General features: G+C 41.1%; 1 protein-coding gene across 1 annotated transcript in view; it reads right to left on the bottom strand.

Annotated features, from left to right (window-relative positions):
- Window positions 1–15,969: 15,969 nt before the first annotated feature.
- Window positions 15,970–26,448, bottom strand: part of PRKN (parkin RBR E3 ubiquitin protein ligase) — an 887,548-nt gene continuing 877,069 nt past the window's right edge. Inside the window, exons 11-12 of the mRNA XM_063124475.1 lie at window positions 21,638–21,755; window positions 15,970–19,379 (exon numbers count right to left, since the gene is read on the bottom strand). Of these exons, the coding sequence (XP_062980545.1) occupies window positions 19,270–19,379; window positions 21,638–21,755 (228 nt within the window). The 3' untranslated portion in view covers window positions 15,970–19,269. The remainder of the gene's footprint in view (window positions 19,380–21,637; window positions 21,756–26,448) is intronic.

Raw genomic sequence — 26,448 nt, 5'->3', positions numbered from 1 at the left:
ACCCAGGGTCATCCCATGAAGCTGACTGGTGGGAGATTCAGGACAAATAAGCCTGTGTGCACTAGTTGTGGGAACATGGGTGGGAGGGTGCTGTTGCACCATGTCCTGCTTATTGGTCCCTGGCCGATGGCTGGTTGGCCACAGTGTGAACAGAGTGCTGGACTAGATGGACCCTTGGTCTGATCCAGCATCAGGGCACTTCTTAGGTTCTTATGTTCTTAAACCTATGCATAACTCTTCCCCCTCTTTTAAAAAATAATAGTATATTTGATGGTAAAACGATGAATATAATATATATATATATATATATATATATATACAGTTTCTAGTCTTTTCTTTTCCACAATTTATTTTTTGTTCTGTTTTCTAAATATTCACAACAAAAAATTGGGGAAAAAACCCCCACCACCACTGTCTTGACCTGGAATGCGGGAGGATGTGCCTCTCAAGATGCGAGATGGATAAATAGATGATTCCAGGGCTACTGGGACAATAAATAAAAAAAAAATGGATGCCCCACACCCTGCATTTTTAAGAATATAAAACAATTAAGTAAAAACAATAGTCTGGTGATACTTAAAAGACTTAGGGTCAAACTACACTTTATGTTAATTTATGTAGATGACTCTTATCTCACCCCACCCCTGTAGATTAGATGCACATGGCCCTGATTCAGATTCAGTCTACCATGCACCATGAAGGGAGATGTAAATCTCCCCCCCCAGCCATTTGTTTCTCAAACTCCCCCCCCCCCCCACGTATAGGAGTTTAAACAAAGGAGTCATTCGCCATCTGTGTCTCTAGAGACACCCCACCTTTTGAAAAACCCTGCACAGGGGTGGGGAATTTTGAGAAGCAAATGTGTGTGTGGAAGGTTCATTCCTCCCTTCACAGTGAGCAGTGACTGAGTTCTGAATTGGAGGAGCACTTACCTACTGTAGAGTAAAATGAAAGATAAGGCTCAGCTACCCACTTCATAATTAAAATAAAGTGAAATTTGACCCTTACACATTTATTATTGCACAAGCTTTTGTGGACCATAGATGACTTCATCATGTGAATCCAATTATGCATCTGATGAAGTAATTTCTAGTCCACAAAAGCTTATCATGTGATAATTTTTTAGTCTTTAAGGTGACACAAGATTCTGTAATTCTTTACTGAAGCAGGCCAACAAAAGTAGCCCTCTGGGAAAAAAATCAAGTAGTTACTCAGTTCTGTCTTAAGCTGTAATCGGAGCATTTAGTTTCCCTGGGAGGTAAAGAACAAACAAAGCACAATATGGTAGTTTTAAAGTTGCTAAATTGGAGATTTAGAGCCAAATTGAATTTTATTACCTAGTGGTTGCAGGGCATGTAACCCCAAAAGGAAAGTCCATCTTCAGGTGGTAGAAAATCATTTCCCTTCAATTTCAGGATCACTCTCCTAGATGACTAAATTCAGTATGCTTCAAAAGCACAGTCCATAATAATAATAATAATAATAATAATAATAATAATAATAATAATAATAATAATTCTTCACAGTATGGTACAAAATAATGAACAAGCTTTCAAGTTCTCCAGCACTTGTCACCAGGCAGGATATTAATACTATGAATAATACTATGACACACCTATTATGGCATATGCTATAACATAATAACAACATGCATAATTATAAATAATACACCAAATGCTATGTTTTACATTGCTTTTATCTTTTGGCCTCATTTTTCTGTTTGTAATCTGAAACGTAAAGAAAAAGTGATTAAGACTTATGATATCTATATCTATATCTACATATCTATATATCTATATAGATATAAGACTTATGATATCTATATCTATATATATCTATATCTATATATCTCCCTCTCTCTATAAATATATATCTTCTCGTTGTATCCAGGCCTACTTAGGTGAGCATCTGATAAAGTGGGCTTTGGCCATCGGTGGCTTATGTCACAACAGGTTTGTTAGTCTTTAAGGTGCCATTGGGTTGGATCCTAAGATGCTCCTCCATTCATAAATGGAAAGGGAGAATTTCTTCCAACTCCCCTTTCTATCTCTACCCCCCCCCCCCCGCACCATATCTGACAGCTTTCCAAGAGTCCCTCAATGCCCCAGAAGCAGATATTCAAGAGTTGCAGGAAGGTGCAGAGAGGAGTGGGAAATCCATATCCCTCTGTGAAGTCTATTCCGTTCCCAGAAGGAAAGTTTGGATTCAAGCCTTTGGTATCTATGCAAATCATTTCCTCTTACTTTTTGGGCTGAGCTCTCCTGCAAGTAAACCAAGCCCATGGGAAAGGAGAGAGAATACGGATATCTTATTGCTCTTGTTAATTATTTCCTGCTTGTTGTTATCCTACGAAGTGCCGATGACATTGCACTTTGTACGCAGAGTCAATATTGTGATCTGGAGAGATATGGTAGTGACTGTGCTCATGATTGAATTGCAGGTAGTAGATAGTGGACTCCAAGTATCTCCAGAGCTTCCTCACCTTTTCCAGCTCTTTGCAAACATTTGCTCTGAGATGGACATTTTCTGAATATGCTTTCTGCCTGAGGATAAATACTTTGGGAAATTCTTTAAAAGGTATTTGACCAATGGCCCAAAGCCAACATTCCTACCATACCTAGGCTAGGCATCCCACTGGCAAGAACAATGATTTCACTGCTCTCTCTCAGTTCCTGCATACAGAACAATTGCATTTCAAAAACCTAGTGTTGCCATAGAAGGCCCCAGCTCAGTGGTCAAGAACCTGCTTTGCATGCAGAAAGCCCCAGGTTCAATCCCTGGCATCTCCAGCTAGGATTGGGAAAGACCCCTGCCTGAAACCCTTGGGAGCTGCTGCCGGTCAGGGAAGGCAATACTGAGCTAGATGGAACAATGGTCTAAGGCAACTTCCTACATCTCTTTCTATGCCATCCGGTTCTAGCCAAAATGAGAAGGCAGCAGCAGTTTTGGTGGTCCAGACAGACAGAGTTTCAGACTGACAGTGTATCACAGTGTCTATAGGCCTACAGATCTCTCCAGGCTTTGGAAGAGTCCGTTAAGCCAGTTACATCTCTAGCACATCTACTATAGCATCTAGATGCCTCCAGGCAAGCTGCAGCCTGCATGATAGGCACTGGGCCCTCCCTCCTGCCCTGCCCTCTCCTTGAAGTGATCTGGCGGGTAGGAGCAGCAGCACGAACCTTGTCCATGCCATGTGGCCAGCAGCCTGCATAGATGTCTCTGGTACAGAACCTCTTTCAGTCCAAGGGCCTAATTCCATTTTTAGAGAAATCTCAGGGGGCACATTCCAGTGGTGGGTGGGGCAAAAGGGGTGGGGTCAAAATTCCAAAAATACCAGCATATTTTAGCTGAAAGCTCTTACTGCCAGTAACTAAATCTTAGGAGAAGCATTTCAACCTTTTAGTGTGTGTGTGTGTGCGCAGGGCCGGTGCTACCATTAGGCCAACTAGGCAGCCGCCTAGGGCGTAGATCTCAGAGGGGCGCAATAGCTCGGTAAACCCATAGTTAGCTCTTCTATTGCAATCAATGGGACTCCAGCTTTTGTTGGATTATGCACAGAAGCTCCAATTTTCCCGTAGGCGCACGCCGCCAGTGGGTTGCTGGAGAGGGAGCAGTGTGGCTGCACAAGGGGGAGGCAACACGAGTTGGACTCCCTGCGCAGAGTTCGGGTTTGTGCACGTGTGTGTATGCATCTCTCTCTCTCTCTCTTTCTCTCTCTCTCTTTATGCATGCTGGGGACACTTTGGGTTGAAAGATCAGTGAGGAGGGCTGCTGGGCATTAGGGCTGCTCACTCTGCGGACGCTTGGCTGCTGGACCAGGGAAGAGGAGGCGTGTCCTTTGGTTTTGTGCCTTCGCTCGAGATTGGGTCCAAGGATTGCGGAGCATAGAATAGACTCCCCGCGGGTAGCTGAGCTTAGGCAGAGGGTGCTGGGAAGCTGTTTTGTCCCCCTCAACCCCTCAAGGTGTTCCTTTAAAGATATCTCCCATTGATTTCGATGTTGACAATTTTGGGGGGGGGGTGTCTGCCAGTAGCTCGCCTTGCCTAGGTTGCAAAATAGTCTGGCACCGGCCGTGTGTGTGTGTGTGTGTGTGTGTGTGTGAGAGAGAGAGAGAGAGAGAGAGAGAGAGAGAGAGTTAGTTGCACAAATGCTGAGAAATTATTTATTTTAAAAAAATGATGGTTGGGGGAAAGAAGTGGAACCTTCTGGGGAAACCTGGAGGGATGGATTGGACCCTTGGGACTGTGATTCTGTACTTCTGCTCCAGTCATTGGCACACACCAATGACACTATTGGTCCAGCAGTGCTCAGAGGCTTAGCAAATTCTAAAAAGCTAGGAAATAGGTCCCCCACCTTGGAAACCACCCATTTGTCTATTTCTGCAGAAGTCATCTGCCCCCACCCACATATTAACTTATTTTACATGAATATTTAATATCAACCTGTAATAACGCATACCTTTATTGGATATTAATATTTAATCACTCATAAGCTAGGTGCATGGGAATCCAGGCTTATGGTTTTTATATATAGCTCCCTTTTCTGATGCTTCCTTTAAACTCCTTAACAACCAGGTCAGTCTGTTTGCTAATTATTCCAGCGCATGGATAAGGCCAATTTCCCAGCTTGGCAAGACAATTGAATTAACTCCAGTTTCCAATCAAAATATTGATTAAAGAATCAATGCGAGTGGAGTTGAGAAATAGTTATTTGCTTTTAAAAATGAAGGAAACATCAAACTAGCTCACCAAACCTTACTTGTTTCAAGACCCTAAGAGTGACTTCCCAAAGCAGCTTACGGGGTGGCGGCTCTCTGGGCCTCCAGAGTGTGGAAACATTTTGCCTTTACTTGTTACCAACCACCAGAAAGACAAAGAAAAGATTTCGCCATACAGGCAATTCTATGGGGCTGGGCATCTGGCAAAGAGGGAAATCAAGAGCCTGGGAGGACCTGATGATGCTACTTGCAGTACTTAAGTAGCATATGCGGAGTCAGCCTGGAATGTGTATCCAAATGCAGATGTTGGCATCTTTCAGAACATGGCCATGCTTTGAATATTCTTCGTTAGAAGATGGTTACAGGAAATGGTGGGAGGTTTGGTTCATCACATGGAGCTTAACTCGTTTCATCAGATTCTGGGCAAAGAGTTCTAGACTTTTTCTGGAGAGAAATCCTATTATTTCCAAGACAGAAAATAATCTTAGTACTATGTACTAAAAAACAGATATACATTTAAAAACAAAACAAAACATAAAAACGTAAAAAACCCAGACTGCATACAAAGAAAGATCCAGGGTCAATTATTACAGAGATAGATAGAGGAGACCATTAAGAAGCATCAAATACTGTGCCTGGTGGTAAAATTTAAATGTATACTTAAATATGGGATGATGAAAAGTCTAATGAAATGCCAATGTTGCTGTTGAATAACAAGGTTTAATTTGAAAGTAAGGATAAATATCTGCTTCAATTTATGGTGTTTTTTCATGTTGTATTTATTCTAATTGTGCTAATTAGAAATATAATATTTTCTGTCTTGGTGGCAAAGATCCTACGAGCCTCTGCTGCTTTCAAGATTTTATCTTGAATGTTTTCTAGTGACTTTTTATATATGAATCTTGTCTTGGACTCCTACACTAGGATGAGCAGGCTTTCATGGGAGCTAGAATAGGGGATTAAAGCCACAGTCATGGTGATTCAGTTTAGAAGTGAAGTGTTCATAGCTGAAGGCCTTCCAGAATAAGTGGGTGTATACGTTTATTTTCCCCCTCCCCCATTTCCTATATTACAAGAGAACAAATTGCCCATGATTTGTAGGTTTTGTTTTTTAAAGAAGGGTACAAATTATGTAAGGAATTTATGTAAGGAATAAGGGAGTGCTGAGAACTCGAGAAACATTAAATCCACTTTGGGCACAATGATCTCTGACAGGCATTTGATTTCTAAATGGAGGATGGATGCCCAGAGACTAATTCCTCATGAATGTTGACAGCAGTAAGGCTATATCAAATATTTGCCTGTTTGAATTTTCGGGACATATATTTTCTTGTGGGGAGGGAGGATATTCTGCTAGAAAATCCAGAGCTATTAGGGGTTAAACAACCCAGTGGTTAACCCAACAACAAACCATGGTTAATCCCTCTGTTGTTCAGCCCCTAAATAACCTAGTACTCTGGGTTCACATGTCACATGTCACAACGAACAACCTACAATCCAGCCGATCGTAGGTTGTTGATTAAAAGCAGAAGTGAGGAGCACATGGGAGCAGCAAGCTCTCTCCTTTCTGCTTGTGCATGGCAAATTGTGTGTTAATTAACCCTTGATTTGCCATTACATGGAACTGGGTGAATAAGTACAACAATTTACCCTCGCATACGTAAGCTCTGAGACAGCTGAACCAACCTGTGTTAAGATGTTACCTAGGTAAGCTGATTGCCAATGGAATCCATATACCAAGGTCTCAAAACCCCTCCAAGTACCAAACGGTAGCAATTCTCATCAGGAAAAAGCAGGGAAAGCAGTGGCTGACAAACGTACCTGACCAAGGCCACCAAGGCCTTAATCAGTGATTGAAATTAAGTTGGATTGAGGAAAGTTGTAGGAGTTAGAAATTGTAGGAGAGATTTGATGACACAATACGGTGGGAACTGAAGAGTAAAATTATTCTTCTATAAAGGAAACCTTTAAGAAATTAAAATCTTTCTACTTTCACATTTGGCTTCCATTAAAAGCTTTCAGAGCGTCTATTTGTGGCTGGTTAGGAGGAACTGGTGGCTTACAGCCCTGCTGGAGAGAATTCTAGTAGCTTTCAGACTTTTCCAAGCAAGTTTTCATATTGATAACAACTGGGGCCAAGAGGCCTCAGTTGCTGCTCTCTCTGAATGATGCTCTCCACCTTGTGAAGAGCAGAGGACTGTACCTCTGACACATTATGGTGTCATCCATTCCAGTACTGGATGTGAACATCCCAGGACTTCTCCACTGTTGGTTTCCATGTCTTTATCTTTCATACACGCACATCACACATATCCCTGATCTTGGGACTACTATTTTTTTTCTGTCGCCAGACCATGCCCTTCATGCTAGGATTTCTTCAGTCACTCCTATTCTACTTAGGGCCCACTTTAAGCCTGACAGATTTCTGCAGTGTTTCCAGTCGTGCAAGTGGGGGTAGGCTGTCCTGGTTTTTTGGGGTGGGCGGGGGTGGGGAGGGATTCAGAGAAAATTTTGTGCAAAAGGCAGCCTCAAGCAAATGATTCTTTACACAAAAAGTCAGCCTTGTGCAAATTGTCCGTTTTATTCTCTACACACATTTATTCCATCAGAGTCTTACTCTATATGCTGGGAAATGAAACTGGCAAGGATATTTATAAGAGGGGGATATGCCTCCATAGTGCTACATAGCAGACAGGAAACCCTGCAATTGTATGCAGTTGTGCAAGTTCAGCAATGTGTTTTTTTTTAAAAAAAAGTCATTTATCCACATTTCAAGATGGCCCCCCAGCCCAAATTTGCACCAATAACAAATTGGTCAGGCTGCTTTTTCCGCAAATTGCTGTCATTTCAAAAAACCTGAAAACTTATGAATTGGCTCGATCTATGAGCCAGTGGCAGCAGAAACAGAATGAAATTTGGGTTGGGGGTGGAGCTGGGGAAAATCTGTTGAGCTGCAACCCCCACCCCAAATGGAATCTCTAATCCTTCTGAAACCTCTAATTCCACTTCACAGTTGGAAGAGCACTGACATGGATCCATAAGGCTATGCTGATCGAGCATTATGCTGACATGCTTAGAAGCAGTTAGTTCTCCCACACCACTGGTTATAAAGCAAGACCACCAGTCTTACATGGAGCTATGAATCATAGAATCATAGAATAGCAGAGTTGGAAGGGGCCTACAAGGCCATTGAGTCCAACCCCCTTGCTCAATGCAGGAATCCACCCTAAAGCATCCCTGACAGATGGTTGTCCAGCTGCCTCTTGAATGCTTCTAGTGTGGGAGAGCCCACAACCTCCCTAGGTCGTACTGCTCTAACAGTCAGGAAGTTTTTTCCTGATTACCAGCTGAAATCTGGCTTCCTTTAACTTGAACCCATTATTCCGTGTCCTGCACTCTGGGAGGATCGAGAAGAGAACCTGGCCCTCCTCTGTGTGACAACCTTTTAAGTATTTGAAGAGTGCTATCATGTCTCCCCTCAATCTTCTGTTCTCCAGGCTAAACATGCCCAGTTCTTTCAGTCTCTCTTCATAGGGCTTTGTTTCCAGACCCCTGATCATCCCACTTTTAGCTAGTTCGTTAATCAGAATGTCATGTGGTACTTTGTCAAAAGCTTTGTTGAAGTCAAGATATATGACATCCACAGCATTCCCACAGTCCACAAGGGAGGTTACCCTATCAAAAAATGAGATCAAATTAGTCTGACAGGACTTGTTCTTGACAAATCCATGTTGGCTTCTAGTGATCACCGCATTGATTTCAAGGTGTTTACAGATTGACTTCTTTATATTCTGCTCCAGAATTTTCCCAGGGATGGATGTCAGACTGACTGGTCTGTAGTTCCCAGGTTCCTCCTTTTTGCCCTTTTTGAAGATAGGGACAACGTTAGCCCTCCTCCAGTCGTCTGGCACCTCACCCATCTTCCATGATTTTGCAAAGATAATAGACAAAGGTTCTGAGAGTTCTTCTGCTAGCTCCTTCATTACTCTAGGATGCAGTTCATCGGGCCCTGGAGATTTGAACTCATTCAAGGAAATTAGCTGTTCTTTGAACATTTGTTTATCAATCTCACTGTAATCCTGCCCCCTCAACTTCTGCTTCACTTTTTCCAGGGGGGTCATAGACCCGCTTTTGGGAGAAGACTGAGGCAAAGTAGGAATTGAGCACTTCAGCCTTTTCTTTGTCATCTGTTATCAATTTGCCATCCTCATTAAGCAGTTGAACCACCATTTCTTTCCTCTGTCTTTTACTACTCACGTATCTGAAGAAATCCTTTTTATTGCTTTTAGCATCCCTCGCTAATCTCAGCTCATTCACAGCTTTAGCCTTCCTGACACCATTTCGGCACTTCTGCGCCACCTGTCTGTACTCTTCTTTTGTAGCCTGGCCTTCCTTCCACTTCCTATATGTATCCTTTTTTGTTTTCAGGTCATCTCTAAGCTTTTTATGGAGCCACATTGGTTTCCTCTGTTGTCTTCTATCTTTTCTCCTTGTTGGAATTGTTTGTAATTGAGCCTTAAAAATTTCCTTTTTTAAATACTCCCACCCATCCTGCACTCCTTTTTTCATTAGGCTCATTTGCCATGGGACCTTACTTATCATAGTTCTGAGTTTATTGAAATCAGCTTTCCTAAAATCCAGAGTACGTGTATGGCTACACTCAACTTTTGTCTCCTTCATAATCAAGAATTCAAGTATGACATGGTCACTTTCCCCCAGAGTTCCCGTAACTGCCACTTTATCCACTAAGTCATCCCTATTGGTCAATATCAAGTCAAGGATTGCTGATCCTCTAGTTCCTTCCTCCACTTTCTGTAGGAGAAAATTATCACCCACACATGTCAGGAATTTCTTGGAAGGGCCGCTTTTGGCAGTATTGGTCTCCCAACAGATATCAGGGTAATTGAAGTCCCCCATCACTACTCCATCCCACTTCCTTGAAACACTGGCAATTTGTTTCTCAAAAGTTTCGTCCTCGTCTTCTCCTTGATTGGGTGGTTGGTAGTAGACTCCGATTATCATATTCTTTTTATTCCTAGCCCCATTTATTTTAATCCAGACGCTCTCGACGGGGCTCCCAATCTCATCCGCCTGTATTTCTGTGCAGGGATAGGTATTTTTAACATATAGTGCAACTCCACCTCCCTTTCTATTTCTTCTGTTCTTTTTGAACAAGTTATATCCTTCAATTGCTATATGGGAGTCATCCCACCAAGTTTCAGTTATACCTATCAAGTTGTATTTGCCTTCATGTAATAAGAGTTCAAGTTCATTCTGTTTGTTTCCCATGCTCTGGGCATTAGTATATAGACATCGAAGACCATGTGTTTTATAGTCTGGCTTTGTTCCTACCTTGTTGCAGACACTATTTTGGGGCACTATTGGAGCTGTTCTCTGTACTGTGGTGCATTGGCCTTCATCCATTGTTGCCTCAAAATTTACGTCTCCCGCCCCCGTAAGATTCAGTTTAAAGCCCTCCTGATCAAGTTCTTCATGCTGTGGCCAAACACATTCTTTCCAGCCCTTGTGAGGTGCAACCCATCCCTCGCCAGCAGTCCATGTTCCAAGTAGCGTACCCCATGGTCCCAGAATCCAAAACTCTCACGACGGCACCACCTTCGTAGCCAGTTGTTCTGTTGACTTTACTCCCTTAGCAATGTTGACTTTACTCCCTTGGCACACATCATGGCACAATGTATTGAACATTCTCATCTTGCCTTGTATTTTTTCTCAAAAACAAAGCACCTTCAGAGTTTCAGAATATTATTTTACTGAGATTGTTCCAAGCTATTAGCCCCGGAAGATTCTCCCTCCCTTCCGCCTGCCCTTATTTACACTAAGCCACAATACCAGAGACCAAAACATGCTGTTGCTATAGGAAACAATAGATGGTGGAAGTGATAAGAGATGGGAGTGCATCCTATTAATAAAGCATGGCATTACTATAGAATGCAAGCAAATATCCTCCAAAATGGTTAGTAGAGTATTTTCCAGAGAACTTGGGATTTGAGGACCAACTAAAATGTTGAGCTGATGCCTTTAAAATCCAGACCATCCCTTGAAAAACAGGAGAGCATCTCTCATAGGCCAACCTCCCCATATCCGTGGAAATCAAGGTGCTGTGAAAATCAGAAAGAGAAGGGAGAGACATCCTCATTAAAGCATAACTATAATGGCCAAATGTGAGATAATCAGGAGTGTTTTTCTATCAGGTTTTAACTAAGGTTACAATGTTTAACTAATTAATTTGTTAGATTACTTGATTATAAAACCCTTTGAATCAATTAAGACGTGCTCCTGGTTAACCAGAGAGCAGATGTGTTAAATACAAGTATGTATAACATCTGCAGAGAGGGTTGTGTGGTGCAGAGCGCTAAAGCAGCAGTTTCTGCAGCTGAATCTCTCCCCACGGCCTGAGTTCGATCCCAGCAGAAGCTGGTTTCAGGCAGCCGGCTCGGGTCGACTTAGCCTTCCATCCTCCCGAGGTCGGTAAAATAAGTACCCAGTTAGCTGGGGGAAAGGTAATAACGGCTGGGGAAGGCAACGGCAAACCACCCCGCTATAAGGCCTGCCAAGAAAACATCAGCAAAAGCTGGCGTCCCTCCAAGAATCAGTAATGACTCAGTGCTTGCACGAGAGGTTCCTTTCCTTTCCCTATAAAATCTGCAGAAGGCAAGCAGCATTTTAAGAGGCTCCTCTGCCCCTTTCTCCCACAAAGGAAGAAACACCTCTTCTTCTCATAAGGAGCCTGCTATGACACAAGAGTATATCATCTAAAAACAAAACAAATTAAATCAATAGATACATCAGTGGACCAAAACTCATCCAGTTAAACAAATAAGATTTATTTTATCGAGTGACAACCCTCATTTTAACAAGAACATTTGACCCCATTAAAAGTGCTGAAGCTCCCGATCTACACCAAGCAGGATATAACACTTTTAAAACGGTATGAAAACAGTATATGTAATGTGTCCTGGGCCTGAACAGTTGTCATAACCATTATAAACCGTTATAAACAGTAGTGTAGATCCTGCCACAGTTGCAAACTTTTCAGTTTTATCCAAACACCTTAGATTTTGTTATCAGTACAGAAGATGCTGATCAGCTGCTGGCTTAATCAACATCAACTTGGCCTTGAGCTACAGTAAACTCGTTATATGGGCATGCCTTAATCAGCTTCATGGCCAAATTTATTGGAATTAAATATTGCATTATATATTAGTTCTGCTGTTGCGGGGTTGCATTATGCCAAGGTCTAACTAAATTTAAAACAGCAATGATTATTGAGAGTATGTTTTATTGATTCAGGTTTCAATATCCTCTAAGTAATTTGTGTAGCACAAAGAAATCAATCACTGGGATTCACTTGTTTTATATCTTTAAATAGAACTGTAATTTGGAACCCAATATATCAGAAACATTTGAATATTGCTGAAACATTCCCCCCCTTCATTTCAGTTTGTGTAATATTGGACTAGGTTCTCCCCCACCTGCAACACACCCACACACAAACACAATATGCACACTCAGTAGGTAGTATTACAGACAAAAGTCTTTTGAAGGAACTCATTCTACATGAATAGCAAGATGAAAAATATTTTTATGACTGTTAGAGGTAGTATGATAGAGGCATCTCTGACCTTGCTATACATACAATTTTTTTTTATCATCTCTGGTTAATTAAGTCTTGGAACTTTTGGTGGAGCACTTTGAGTAGAGGGCAGGTCCAGATTAAGGCCAGTTGATGCTCTAAGCACAGCCCAATAATGGTGCCCCCCTGGCCCTTCCATTGCTTAGCTGGCAAGACATTAAGACTCAATAAGTGCTGGAGGTGAAATAAGATATTAAAAACTCAGTTTTCTTCAAGGCCATCCCCCATGCCACAACTATATTAAATATAATCTGGTTTTTTAAATATTTATTTAACAATAAATAGCAGCAAGCAATATAAGCCAATTAATTATAACTAGGGCAACAGGAAAAAAAATACAAATTTTCATCACTGTTTTATGCATTTGTTTAAAAAATAAAACTGTTATAAGGGGAAAATGCAAATGCAAAAATTGATTGAAACCCATTTTTAATATGGAATTCCTTAAAATTAGATTGCTACAGCTATGGTACCGGTATTCTGTGGTGCCCTTTTCCCTTGGATACAATACTTCACGTGCTTATATTGCTTAAAGGTTAATCCAGGGCTGGCAGAGGGGCTAACTGCATATTACAGCTGTCTTTTTCCTTTCCTTAAAAACAGCTTCGGGATACAGGAATTTGAACGCAGCAGAGAAGCACCACAGAAGAACAGGAGGTACTTCACTCTTTCCCCTGCCAGCCATGTCTGTTCCAAATGGACACCTGCCCACACTGCTTTCCCCCATACAGAGTTTAAAATGTACCTTTGACTGCATTTTGAAACCTGTGCGTGTGAGAGCTTAAAGTAGCTATAGAAATTATTTGGAGCAGAGAAGTTGTGTGTTGGGAAAGGATTAAGCAGCCTTCTCTCCACTGCTTCCAATTCTCCTCTCTGCAAGGTACTTTTAACAACAACCAGCACCCCCAAAATCCTAGTGTTGGAACTCCAATGCACATTTACTCTTCATGTATACCTAGGCAAATGAAGCTTTGTAGTTCCCAGGCTGGGTGTGTGTACATAAGCAAGCCAAGTAATGTGAAGTAACCTTCCTTACGACATTATAAAAACAACCAATGTTCTGTATTTACTTGACTGGTGCCACTATAAAAACAGCTACTCGTAAGAATTAATCTATAACAAATGCAACCATTTATGACAAAACATCTCACCTGCCTTTTTAAATGACTCAAGTTCTAGCAGGTTTGAATCTAAAAATAAAATGTGAGTGATTGCCACATTAACTTGGATGTTAACACGTCTCCATTCAAAAAATGTCTTGGCATTGGAATGTAAAAGTTTTTTTTCTCATGAAAGATATGCCCCTAAATTTAGCTTCTTGCTATCTAAGCATTTGTAGATAGTGGAAATTTGAGATTTCAATATGCTTTAATATTCTCTTTTGCATAGAGAAGACTAAGAATAAGTGGATAGGCAAAGAATTTCTTTACATGAGTGATTTATTGCATGCTCATGATTGGCCACTCACGGAAGGTTGTGGGTCCTTTACATGATGCTCTCAATCTCCAGGATGTCTCCTGTGCTTTTCTCTGGTAATCTCACTTAAAAAAACAATGGACAGAATGCAATATTTAAATAATCATTATTAATTCCACCACTAGATGGCACTGTTTCATTGAACATTATGAAGAAGCTCATAGGGAAAATGTGGAAAGATCTGAGAGGGAAAAAATGCCTGGTAAGGATGCAGGTTTTCCCCTTAATGCCCACAGTCATAACAAATTATGATGGAAACTGTCAGCAGAATCCTCCTCTTTAGTTTGTAAATGTTTGGAAATACCATCCAGTTTTAGAGAATCCATCCTGCCTTTGCAATTCTTAAAGTCCAAATCCAGCATCAAAGTATTGGAGATAAAAATGGGACCTTGATGAGGATTTTTCTACATTGGCCTTAGGGCAAGTTGAAAGATCCATGTTTGCCACATCAAGTAAAAATTTGCATGTTGGAAACAGCCAACACAAATCCAACTCCTCAGACAGAGCTTCTATATCAGCTCTCCTCACTTCAAACACAATGACCAGGTTCTTAAGATCACAGAGGGAAAATAAACCACAAGGGCATTGCAATCTGCCTAATTAGTAAAATTACCCTTACTGGGCACAGGTTGTTGTAACGTCCAAACCCGGTGAAGGCAGGTGGCTGAAATCTTAGAGCACGCCATGCTTTCCAGTTGAGGCCTGTATTTGCTCAGCTGCAAACCACTGCTTCCAAATTCCACAACAAAAGCACCGAATCAGAAGGGAACATTCCTTGCCAGGGTCTGGTAGTTTCCACTGAACAAAATAATTATCTCTAAACCATACACAAAAGTCAGTCATTTTGCTGGATGAATTATAAAGAGATTGTCAGACCCCATTTGCAATAGGCATTGTTCAGTAATTCCTATTAAGAGCAAAATAAATTACTAACTGTTGTGACGTCCACACTGTTCATTGTCTTGGTTATTAAGCAGCAACTGATCAATGGGGTTAATGGGGAAAGATGCATAACCTTGTTCAACATGTTCCTTCCCCCATCCACCTCATTGTTTAGTTGATTCTTATTAATTAAGAAATCGAAGTTTTTTGTTACTCTAAATCCAGTCAAGTATTGTATCCTACTCACATTAAACAAAAGGAAACAGTTCAAAACACTTTATTGCTGTTAGATTTATAGGTCTATTGAACATATTTGAAATACGATACACAGGTACATATAATCTGCTGACTTGACATTCAGTAGTCATTTAAATCCTGTAGTGTTGATTGTCTTAGGAGTTACAGTTAAGTCTTCATTATACACAAGAATCTTCAGCTTGATTCTTATCAAGAATCAAGCGTGTCACAGACAGCTCTGTGGTAGTAAAAACAATGACAACAAAACCACTTAATCAGCATTAAATCAGTTCTTCCTTTTGGAATCTGAAAATCAACCAAGCAGGGGTAATACTGCAAGATAGGGTTAAAGCTTTATCAGCATAAGAATGTGTCTCTTGGTGTCTGCCCACCCAAATAGGTTCAGAATATACCCAATGGCTACAGCACATAATCATTGCTTGTTCTCAAATATCCCTGATGCACAGAGACAGCACTGAAAAACCCTGGTTTCAACTTTGAAGATAGACAAGGAGATCAGTATACTACAGTGGAGGTTTTTTTTTTTTTGAAGAGAAGCTTCTAGCCATGCTTTGCCTATAGATTCAGGAGACACTTCTCCCCACTTAGAGAAAATATTCAGCAGCTAAAGGTCCATCCCTCTTGGTTCACATACAGCTGATAAGCAGAAGATGCAATATTTTTACTGAAAAAAAATCTGAGGCCATTATGCATTTTGTTGCTGAAGCAAAAATAATTATAATTAGGAAATACGACTGAAATGCAATGTAGAAACAAATTTTGTGTGAATTAAGGTGTGAATATACCTGTGAATCAGTTTTTTCTGCTGGGCCACATTTTGCCAACTTTACATTAAGTGGTGCTATTCTGTTGGCTTCAGCTAAATTGCCTGATGAGTACAGAAACAGAATTCAGCATTTACTGATTTAAAAAACTGATTTACCATATGTTTAGAAAACACCTATAGAAGTAAATACAGGCCTGCTTTATTTATTTATTTATTTATTTATTTATTTATACTTATCCTTAAGATCTTCATCCAGACATCACAAAGGAAATTGCTTGGATTTAGCATGTGAGTAAAATTCTTTGATTGTGTAGCTGTTATTTCTGTATAAGGCAGAACTTGCTGATATGTCAAACTATGACAATGATTGATGCAGAAGCTATTCTCTCGTCCTTTCCCATTCTTTCCTTTCCTTTTTGGGACTGTCACAATTTTAACTATCTAATAAGTCAATTTCTTATAAGAGTGGCTTCCATTTTCTATAATTTGCCAGGTCAACAAATGAAATCCATCGGAGCTAAGACAGTAATGACTAGCTACTTATATGATTTCAATGGGATAGAAGTGCAACAAGTCTGGATTCAATCCATTATTTTATGGTGATCTCTTAAGATGATGGTGAAACCCTTGCCCAGCTGAAAATTATTTCCACATTCAGTATTTTTGTGCTCTTGGTGAATAATGCATTAAAGAAAAGTGGGGGGGGGGAAGCAAAAAGGCAATTCTTTATATTGGAAATACTCCAAGTGGGCATGTACAACTATCTTTCATAGGGTGAAAAAGATGGATTAGAGCTAGAGGTCACACACTATTGTAAATCAAACTCATTTCATTACACATGGTCTCAAGTAAAACGTCTGTTTTCATATCTGCTGAAGAGGATGTTTCATTTGAGTAGTTACACGGTTTTCAAAATAAAATGAGTCACCAATTATTGACCCAACCCATAACACCAGACTTTGGACACAAGCAAAGTTTCCTGTTTCCACCCTGCACCATGAGTCACATAAATATATCAGTTCATATCCGTTTCTTCTATGAAGATATAGAGCTAAGCTGTTTGTTGCTTCCCTGAGCCTAATAAAATCCTTCATGTGGTAACCTAGAAAAAAGATGATCAAATGAGGACATCAAAAAAGTAGGCTATCACAAGTTACAACTGGTGTTGCTATATGGAGTATGATTATCTGTAGTCACTAGCAAATATCACAAAATGTGTTCTAGTGTATGAAATAAATTCTCTGAAAAAGACAGTGGCTTGTAATGAGACTATGATTTTCATTGTGCTGTATTGAATACCTTAGGGCATTTTCCATCATTAAACTTGCCAGAGTATTCCTATAGTTTAATAAGGTGAGAAGCACTCTCACATGATTAAGCAATAGACAGCTTAAACTCCACATTTACTCATTGGGCCCACAACCCAGTAGGAAGTTAAGTTCTCCTGTGCAAGCCACCTTCAAATGAATGGGAAGTGTGCAGGAGCACACTTCTTGGTGGATGGTACCATGGTGGCTCTCCAGAACTATATGGACAACAAAACCCTGGGTCAACTCACTGTTTCACTCTTTGGTTGTTCCTCTCTATCTCTTCTATGCTGTCCGTTATGAAGCACAGTCTCTGTTTCTTTCTGTGGTATCCACCCTACACCTACAGGAAACTGGGTGCCTGAATGGCTTTCTTCAATAGCATAATCATCCCTAGAAACCACAGCAGCCAAAGCCAGCAGGAGAGAGTCAACTTACAACAGGAAATGCTTCGCATCACTTGCTTACTGTCATAATTTTTACACACTTTAAAGCAGATAAACTGTATTAGATGTGATGGTGGCAAGCCCCTGCATTCAAGCCCAGAACAGAGAAGCAGCTTGCAGAAGACAGAGCTGGCCCCTTCCTCTCCCCATGGCTTTCCCTAGCTTCTCTTCTTCTAGCCAGGCTACAATAAGTCCAACTAGAAGAAAACAGCTTGGAGAGGAGTTTGGGGAGAAAAAGCAGCAGATGGAGGCATTGTTCAAAATTCTGCTTCTGCTAACCCAGGGGTGTGCAACTTGTGGTCCTCCAGATGTTTTGGCCTACAACCATAATCCCTCACCATTTGCTATGTTGGCTAGACTGAAGGGAGCTTTAGGACAAAACATCTGGATGGCCATAAGTTGCCCACTTCTCTTAATTATCCCATCCTGCTTTATAGCTATTTGGCAGTGGCCTGGGTTTGAACACTTGGGTCTACTGCTCTCACATTTTGTTCCGCATCATCAATCCATATTGCAGGTGGATATAAAGTTCAGCTGGTATTAACATCTGCCTACATTCATTTATCTGTGCTTAAATCAGACCAGCTTTGGTAACTTGCACTGCTCTATGATTAAATTAAAGCAACTACTAATTTGTTCTTGGCACTTGCATTACATATTCCTGGATGTACATATACATGAAGTTCCAGTCGGTTCTCATTGCCTGCCCCACTGGTGAAACAGTCCAAATGCTTCATAATCCATCCAGTGCTAAGTTACAACATGGGCCGCCTCCCTGCCTTGTGTGTTGATGCATTCTGTGGGTATGTGAGTCACCCCTCCCAAAAGTTTGTCTTCAAATGTCTTAAAACCAGTTCTACATTTTGTAAACTTCGGGACTGATTTGGTTATGACTCTTAATACCTACATGTGTTCAAGAACATCCTAAGCACCTGGACAATTTGTGCAGAAAACCTATATGCAGCATAATGTTTTCAAACCTTCACAATGTCTCCAAAGACATATCAGGAAATACTGCTGAAAATAAATTAAATTTCCAGATACAACTCCTGTAACAATTTGTACCCCTACCAAGCAGAATGGAAATTGCCACATACCTTTAAGCGAGGCAGACATGGAAATATACTGCACAAAAAGGTGATGGGCAACCTATCATAGCAAATGAAGAAAATCCACATGCTATGGGAAATCATGCTAAACAGGCATGAGAAATGAAACACTTACATTTTGTTATGGCAGTGAGCTTTACAACTGAAAATCTGTTTGGGAAGATGAAAACTCCACTCTTTTAGAAAGGAAGCTGTGAAATACTAAGCCCGGCTGCAAACTTGAAATGCTGATGGTCAGAAAGCTACAGTATTAAAAACAGCATTGAAAGGTCCAGCTTAGAATGAACTTATTGAAGAGAAGTGGACACTGGTAACATTACCCATTTTCCTAAAGGATGAATGCTACTAGGAAGTGCTGGTGGAGTGAGGGGTAATGTGTCATAGCAATATTTAGGGGATGGGTGCCATTATCAAGGTAGGAGGCATAAGGACCATCTGAAAACACAGTGAGGATTAGATCTGATATGTAGGTGAACAAACAAAGAGCAGTTCCCATCTTGAACTCCTTAATCTGGGACTAATGAGGAATTTATACCCTGAGCAAGGAGTACAGAATTTGCCCCCGGTAGAACCAGATAGGTTTCTGTTTCTGCACTCTATAGTACCAGCATATTGACATATGAGCTGTTGGCTGTTCATGGTTCTCCTTGGTGATCAGTCAAACCAGTGATCTCCCATACACGTTCTATTCCACTCTAAGCCACAGTTCCAACACCACTGAAATCTGCACTGTGGTCGGGGACACTTCATATGCATGCATCCACCTGGAGAAAATCAACAACACAAATAAGAAATGGGGAAGAGAGACAACTCAGTAGCAAAAGTGTAAAGATGATAATTCCATCAAATATTCCGACATATATTTGTATGAACTCATTATGCACAGGTTTCACTTGAGCCTCTCCAAAAACTGCATTTATGTGTTGAGCACACAGCAGAACCCTTGCAATTTTAGTAAATTTCTATTGAAGATGAAAACATCTACTATTAATGAATGCCAAGCTATACTCTCACAGCTGATTAAATGTTTTCCCCCTGGAATTTTGTACCTGCGAGTTCTTGCCCAGTTTCATAAAAAAAAATAAGTCTGGGTCTCAGGAATGGACTTTCCTAATTATTCAAGGGCATACAATCTGTGCAGCAAGGGTAAAAATCTCAGCCACAAGGCATGGCTTTGTGAACCACCCAGAGAGTTTCGGCTATTGCGTGGTATAGAAATACAGTAAATAAATAAATAAATTTGGAGCTTTCCAGTTGTCTGAGAGGAGTGTCTTCTTACAAATGGGAAGCTCTGAATTACTCAAATGGAAGATCAGGAACACTACCGCAGAATAGAGTCCCTGGACCCTGAATGTCCATTCCTCATTGGTTGGGGGCATTTTAATTACTTATGCTACTCAACAGTTAAATGGGGATGTTCACAACACTCAAAATGGAGGTTCAAGAAGGCAGCCCAAGGGGATACCTTTTTTAATCCTGGGGTCTGATCCCTGTCAATTAGGGGCAACATGCCAGTTTCATTCAGGAGTCAATATCTACCCCAGCTCTTAAAAAATGGCAGTCCATTTTATACCTATTACAGAAAACCACAAACATCTGGCAAGATGACAGCAGGGTCATGGTGTATCACTAAAATGTACAGTAAGAGGGACATGGGGTGGGGGGGATGAGGGCTTGGGTCAAAAGGGGCTTGCACAGGGAAGAGCTTTCCAGGCTCTTGGGGCCATAAAGAGAGAGAGAGAGCGCACACACTTTTGGGTCACCTAGAGAATTGATGTGAAATGTTTCTAGCATAGGAATAAACACTCTCACCTACTAATGTCTGGAGATCAAACTGCTCTTGAAGGCATGGAAGTAGGGACTTTGTTCTGTCTGAACATGCATAGGATTGTGCCCCCTGTCTTTGGACACTTGAGTACAGGCAGGAAGCAGCAACTCAGAACTCCTGGTACCAAATACTGATAGCATATTGAAAAGAAGGGCATCCATCCAGTGCTGGAAAGCCAGAGTTTTTGTCTTGCTATTCTTTAACAGTCGGTTCATTTTTTGTGTGATTTCCAGTAGCAAGGATCATAGAATCATAAAATCATAGAACAGCAGAGTTGGAAGGGACCTACAAGGCCATCTAGTCCAACCCCCTCCTCAGTGCAGGAATCCACCCTAAAGCATCCCTGACAGATGGTTGTCCAGCTGCCTCTTGAAGGCCTCTAGTGTGAGAGGCATTCAAGAGGCAGATTATATATGTTTTTATATATATATAATCTGCAGCTCTGTTTCAACCAAGAGTTTTTAAAGGGCAACTTTACATGTTCATTTCTTACAGGCATTGACAATTATAATTTTGCCAGTTCGTAACTATTTAAAAAATCAAGTCCGAAGGCCCAAGAATCATAGCTATGCAGGAAGAGACTTGCAGACCACAGATTTTGAAAGTGACTCGCAGAGCACTTTAGAGCAAAGTACCAGAATGTAAAGATTGGAGTTTAACAAACCAGTTCCATTCATTCTTTCATAAGGTAAGCCACAGAACAGATATAAAGTGGGTCTCGAGAAGCCATAATTGTCACTCCAAAGTAACCCAACCTGAATATAACAAACCAGACGCCTTAGCTAGACCACAGGAACTACAGACCACAGAAGGTCCTATTGCCACCTCAGAAGTGGATGGAGAGAATTGAAAGGGTGTGTGCCGATGGGTGGGGAGGTGAGTGGAGAAGAGACGATTCAGATCCACTGGATCCACAAGTCTCTCCATTCCTGCTCCTGCCTCTGGGAACATAGGAGAGCCAGATGGATCTGAGCTCATCTTGCTCAAAATGCATTTAGGGAGGAATGGGAGGCTAAAAGGCCTCTCTTGTTATTATTCCTCCTGCCCTGCTGGGCAGAGCTTAGAATAGATAGGCAGCTCCGAGATTGGAGCCCTCCATCAATCAAGTGTCAATCCTGTTGGACTGTGCTCTAAGAATTTTTTTGCGGTAAAATATGGTAATTGGTCATGTTGGATATTGTTCAGTAAACACACCATCCTTTTCCACTGGAACATGGCAGCTAGGGCATGGTTTGGTTGTCCTTTTGATTGTTTCTTTGGATGCCTCTTCCCATCTAGCCTGGATGGCTGCATGCTCATCAACCTCATATCCCTGCAAAGATAGAAGAAAGCATAAAAAGAATGCTACTAATACGCAAAGTGGAACATGTGGCTGTTTCTTTCAACTAGATGTTGACTGGGTTCAGACAACACAATAACCAATGGTGGTTTGGTTTAAATAGTCAATGGATGGTTATTTAACCCACCATGGGTTATTATGTTGTGTGGATGGAGTTTCTTAACCAACAGTTGGTTATTTGGCAAAAATAACCAATGCAAATAACCAACGCTGTGCAGAGTTGGCTATTTGAACCACCATTGGTTATTGTGAAGTGTGGAGGACACGTTTATTTCTCGGTTACCGTTGGTTATTTTGTCAGCCACAGAGTCATAAGGCAAGAGCAGTCAAAACAGTGGCTGCTGCTCTAGTCCTGCTGGCAGGATAGATTTTCAGCAGCAATGACTGATGGGATACTAGTGAGACAACTGAGGGCTGGGAGACGGTGGGGGATGAGTGAGTCAACACAGCATGGACTAATATTCAATTTAACACTAATCCTAATCCACGCCATGGTTGATTATTATCATGTTGTATGGGGTCGAGAGGTTCCTTTCCTTTCCTGTGTGGGGAGTACTTCCTAGATAAACAACTGTTGGGTTGATTATTACCCCACTGTTGACTATTATGTTGTCTGAATGCAGCCAATGACCGGTTAGATATCACGATAAGCCATGGTGGTTTATAAGCTACTCACAGTACCTTATACACCACCATGGTTTATTGTGTTGTCTGCAGGCAGTTTTCCCCAACCATGATGGCTTATCTAGCTACAAAAGCCCACCCTAATAAACCATGGTCTACAGTGAGATTTATTTATACCATCATGGCTTATCATGTCATCTGGCATTCCACAGCGGTTTATAGAGTAATCTGCCTACGCTCCTCTTTCCCTATCCCTTTACATTGAGAATTGACAACCCCTTCAGAGTCTGGAGGGACTGTCTGGCCACATTTGGACATAACATGAAACCGTGATTTAGTCATATGCACATGAGCCCAATCCCTCTCCTCTGGCATGGTTGTGAGGTCAGAAGCATCTTCTTCCATTTTCAACTCACAGCGGCTTGAAATTTCATCTAAAGATGTGATTACTTTAAACCACAGTTACTCCAAAGAAGCCGACATTAAGCCATGAAGTTTTGCAAATTTAATTAAAAAATCTGAGTAGCAGAGAAACTGGGGAGAGAAAGATAATTTAGAAAAATGGACTGGGTGGTTTCAATCATGAAAATAAATATACGGAAACAAAATAAGCAGCCTGTTCAGTAATTGATGAAAAGAGAAGGGGTATGTATGGCTTCTGACTAACAATGAGAAATCTTGAGTAGTAATGTAGTCCCCATTCACTGCAGAATTTGTGGGATTGTAAGGACATTACAAACCAGAGCACACTGCAGATGGTACAAAGAAACAGTATCTATTCATAGTTGTTCAACCATGTGTTCCCCCTTCTAACACGCAATCAATTTTATACTCAGAATAAATTCTGCTAATTTATAGAAAATGAATTTTAAGTTTCCTTACGTTGCACTAATACTTTGTATTCTTTATCCTGATTCTGAAATTTACCGTTGTTGCAGCATTTGGACTTTCTGATGAAAGAGCTCTCTATTCAATCAATCACATTGATTTTTTTGGTTATATTAATTATGAATATAATAAATAAACAATCCCTGAATGCTGGAATTGTGTGAAGACACTGCCTTCAAATGTATTTCTACATCCATATATAAATAGCTTTTATCTTTTAACACTTTACATTTCAGTTGGTATTCTGATTTTACTTGTTATATTATTGTTTGTATTGAGTTATACATTGTTGTACTTCACCTGGAATCCTAATCAGGATGAAGGGAAATATATACATTTTAAGAAATAGATACAATAATGTGGTCCAGAAACATGCTTAAAATTAATTCAAAAGCTGGACATGATCAAAAATCCAAAGTCAGCATCACATTCCAGATTCTATGTGCAATTCTATATTCACAGAACAGCAGGAGGTACTACATCCAATTCTACCTTGGTGGGACTTAGTAAATTGCATTTCTGCTATCCAGATTATTTCTAGTAAACACATTATTAGATTTTCTTTACATTCAAGGCAATGAATTATCACCTCCTGGGATCTTTCAATTTCATTTTTAGGTTGCCAGGCTAAGCCAGGAAAGATAACAACAATAACAACAACAACAACAACCACCATCCAAATAATAAACATTACTAGATGGATGCTCTTCAGAGTCATTTTATGTGAATCAAGATTGTGTTTCTGGTTGTTTGGACTTGTACATTAAATACAATTAATCTCCGATAATGGCAGATATGAATTTCAAAATTCATGCACTCAGTCATGGGGAATAAAATCCATATTTGTATATACATACATACAGGCTCTTGTCGGTAAGGAAGATCTTGTCTGTAAGGAAGATCTTAGCTTCATTTAAAAAAAAAAAAAAGGCTTTTGTTTTATAGCCACCAGGATTTGTGTCAGTAGCAATTCTGTAGCAATTTTGGCTTCCACTCAAAAATAAAACACATTATGCATGAAAAATACTGTTATGTTGACTAAACTCTTCGGGTAAATACAAGCCTGGCATTCTATATCCCTCCTGCCCCCACTGTCATTAATTTATAGAATGTGTTTTTGTAAAAACTAATTAAGCACTACAAAATGTAAAGTCTCTCAAATGACTTGCATTTACAGGCCTCTAGCACACTGCCAGTTAGGGCAGCAATTTCCAAAAAAGAGGAATTGCATCACCAAAAAAAGAGAACACCGATTTGCATAACATTTGCAGATGCTGGGTGGTGGCAAGTTATCCAGACGGAGAGAGGCAGTGCAGCCTTTAGGCTCGCTGGGCCTGCCCCCTCCCGTGGCTTCCAGCGACCCATGACAGGTCACCTTCCATCCAGGAACACCCTGAGCGAAGACAGACAGGGAAGAGTCGCACTAACCTTGCTCGGGCAGAAAAAGTCAGGGCAAAACCCTAACTTTTCTGCTCTGCATCTTCGACTCTTTGCCCCCGGGGTGTCTCCGAATCGGCAGCTGCATAATAAAACCAATGCAGTGCTGATTTGGAGCCACCCTGGGGCAAAGACAACATATAAACAGCGCCCAGGTGTTAACTGTTGATGGGCTCCTTCAAGGGCCCTGGCTGCTCTCCCTCCTTATGGTTCTTTGTCTTCAAACCAGACTTGGACTGGGTAGCACTTCAGAGGACACCTTCAAATAGAGAACTGTCCTCTGCCAGCTCTCCAAAATAGAGATCTGTCCTCTGTAAAGCCGGAGGCCTGGCCACCCTAGTGTTAGTGAATTAGGGAAGAAGAAATCTGAGAATCAGACTCCTAAGAGCTGTACCGCTTAAGCCCTCTGGGTATAGACCACAAATGTCAAGAACTCCCTCTCCTTTTTGTGTCCGAACAGATGTATAAGTTTCCATTTCACAATGGCACACAGTGGTAAACCACCTGTATGTGTATTATCTCGGGACGTCTCTAGCCCCAAGGTCAGAACAGGACCCGGTTAATTGGACTGAGGGATCTTAGCTGCATTCCTTTCGGAATTCTCACACACAGACACCCCTGGGAAACTTTTCCAGCCGGCCCGTGATTGACTAACAGGGATCACCTTAGAGTTGGCAGGGGCATCAGCATATAACCAGGGGGATTACAGTTGCCCCTTGTCTACATCTTCATTTTGCCTTCACTTTGGACTCCTAGTATTTCTGTCTGTTCTGTTTGAAGGCCCTGTGCCTAGGTACATATAGACAGGTTTAGCTAGCTTTGTTATTTTTTCCGCTTGAAGTATTGTTTCTAAACATGCTCTTGTTCCCATGTGTCTTTTATTCCCTTTTCTCCTCCCCCAATAAACTTACTACCTCTTATATAGCTGGTTGTCTGTGTGCTTCATTCTAAATGGCCTCAGCACTAAATTCAGGGTCTTCCTCTTGGTTAATGCTACTGTTTAAGGCTTCAGGCCTAAGTCTTGGAAACTGAGGGTGCTGGTTTGGCATAACCCTTAGAGGTGCCCTGTAGGTTGGAGAGTCCCCTGGCTTAGGCTGAGTTGGATGTAAGGGATGGTGGAAACCTACCTTGTTTCCACCTTTTGTCCCTGTCTACACTGCTGGGAATTAGGGCAGCCCCCTTCCTCCCTTCACAATGAATTATTTGTAACAGGGCTGTACAGACTTCGGGCTTGATGGATCTATTTTGTTTTTACAAGAACCTGAATATCAACCAGAGCCAGATGTGAAGTGGCTCAAAGGGCTTCGATGCACTTAGAATTTAGTGGATGCTTAGCTCAAGAAGTCATTTTGGTGACCAGAACTGAACTCCCAGTCCTTTCATGCAAAGATGAATGCCTGGTCTCATCCCCCCTCTCCCAGCAAGCTTTCTTTCAAAGCGGCCTAATATAGGGGGGCGGGGGCAGGGGAAGCGTTTAGTTGTTGTTACAGTTTAGCTATTGGAAGTCAGAAACTCTTGCTAATCAACAGCAAATCACCCCAAGATCTTCCAGTAAGCTCTGATATAACTTCTGTTCAACCCAATTTACAAGGCTGATAGTGCAATACTATATGGTATACGGGATGGGTGACTACATGTAGATGTTGTCTGCTGTGGATTATTCACAATGGCTACTCAGAAGGAGGGCCAACTGAGTTCAGTGGAACTTAATCCCAGG

The sequence above is a fragment of the Elgaria multicarinata genome, chromosome 4 (assembly GCF_023053635.1).
Source record: "Elgaria multicarinata webbii isolate HBS135686 ecotype San Diego chromosome 4, rElgMul1.1.pri, whole genome shotgun sequence".
In the NCBI taxonomy this organism is placed as follows: Eukaryota; Metazoa; Chordata; class Lepidosauria; order Squamata; family Anguidae; genus Elgaria; species Elgaria multicarinata.
The sequence above is the reverse complement of the archived record's forward strand: the minus strand, read 5'-3'. Positions and strand labels throughout refer to the sequence as shown.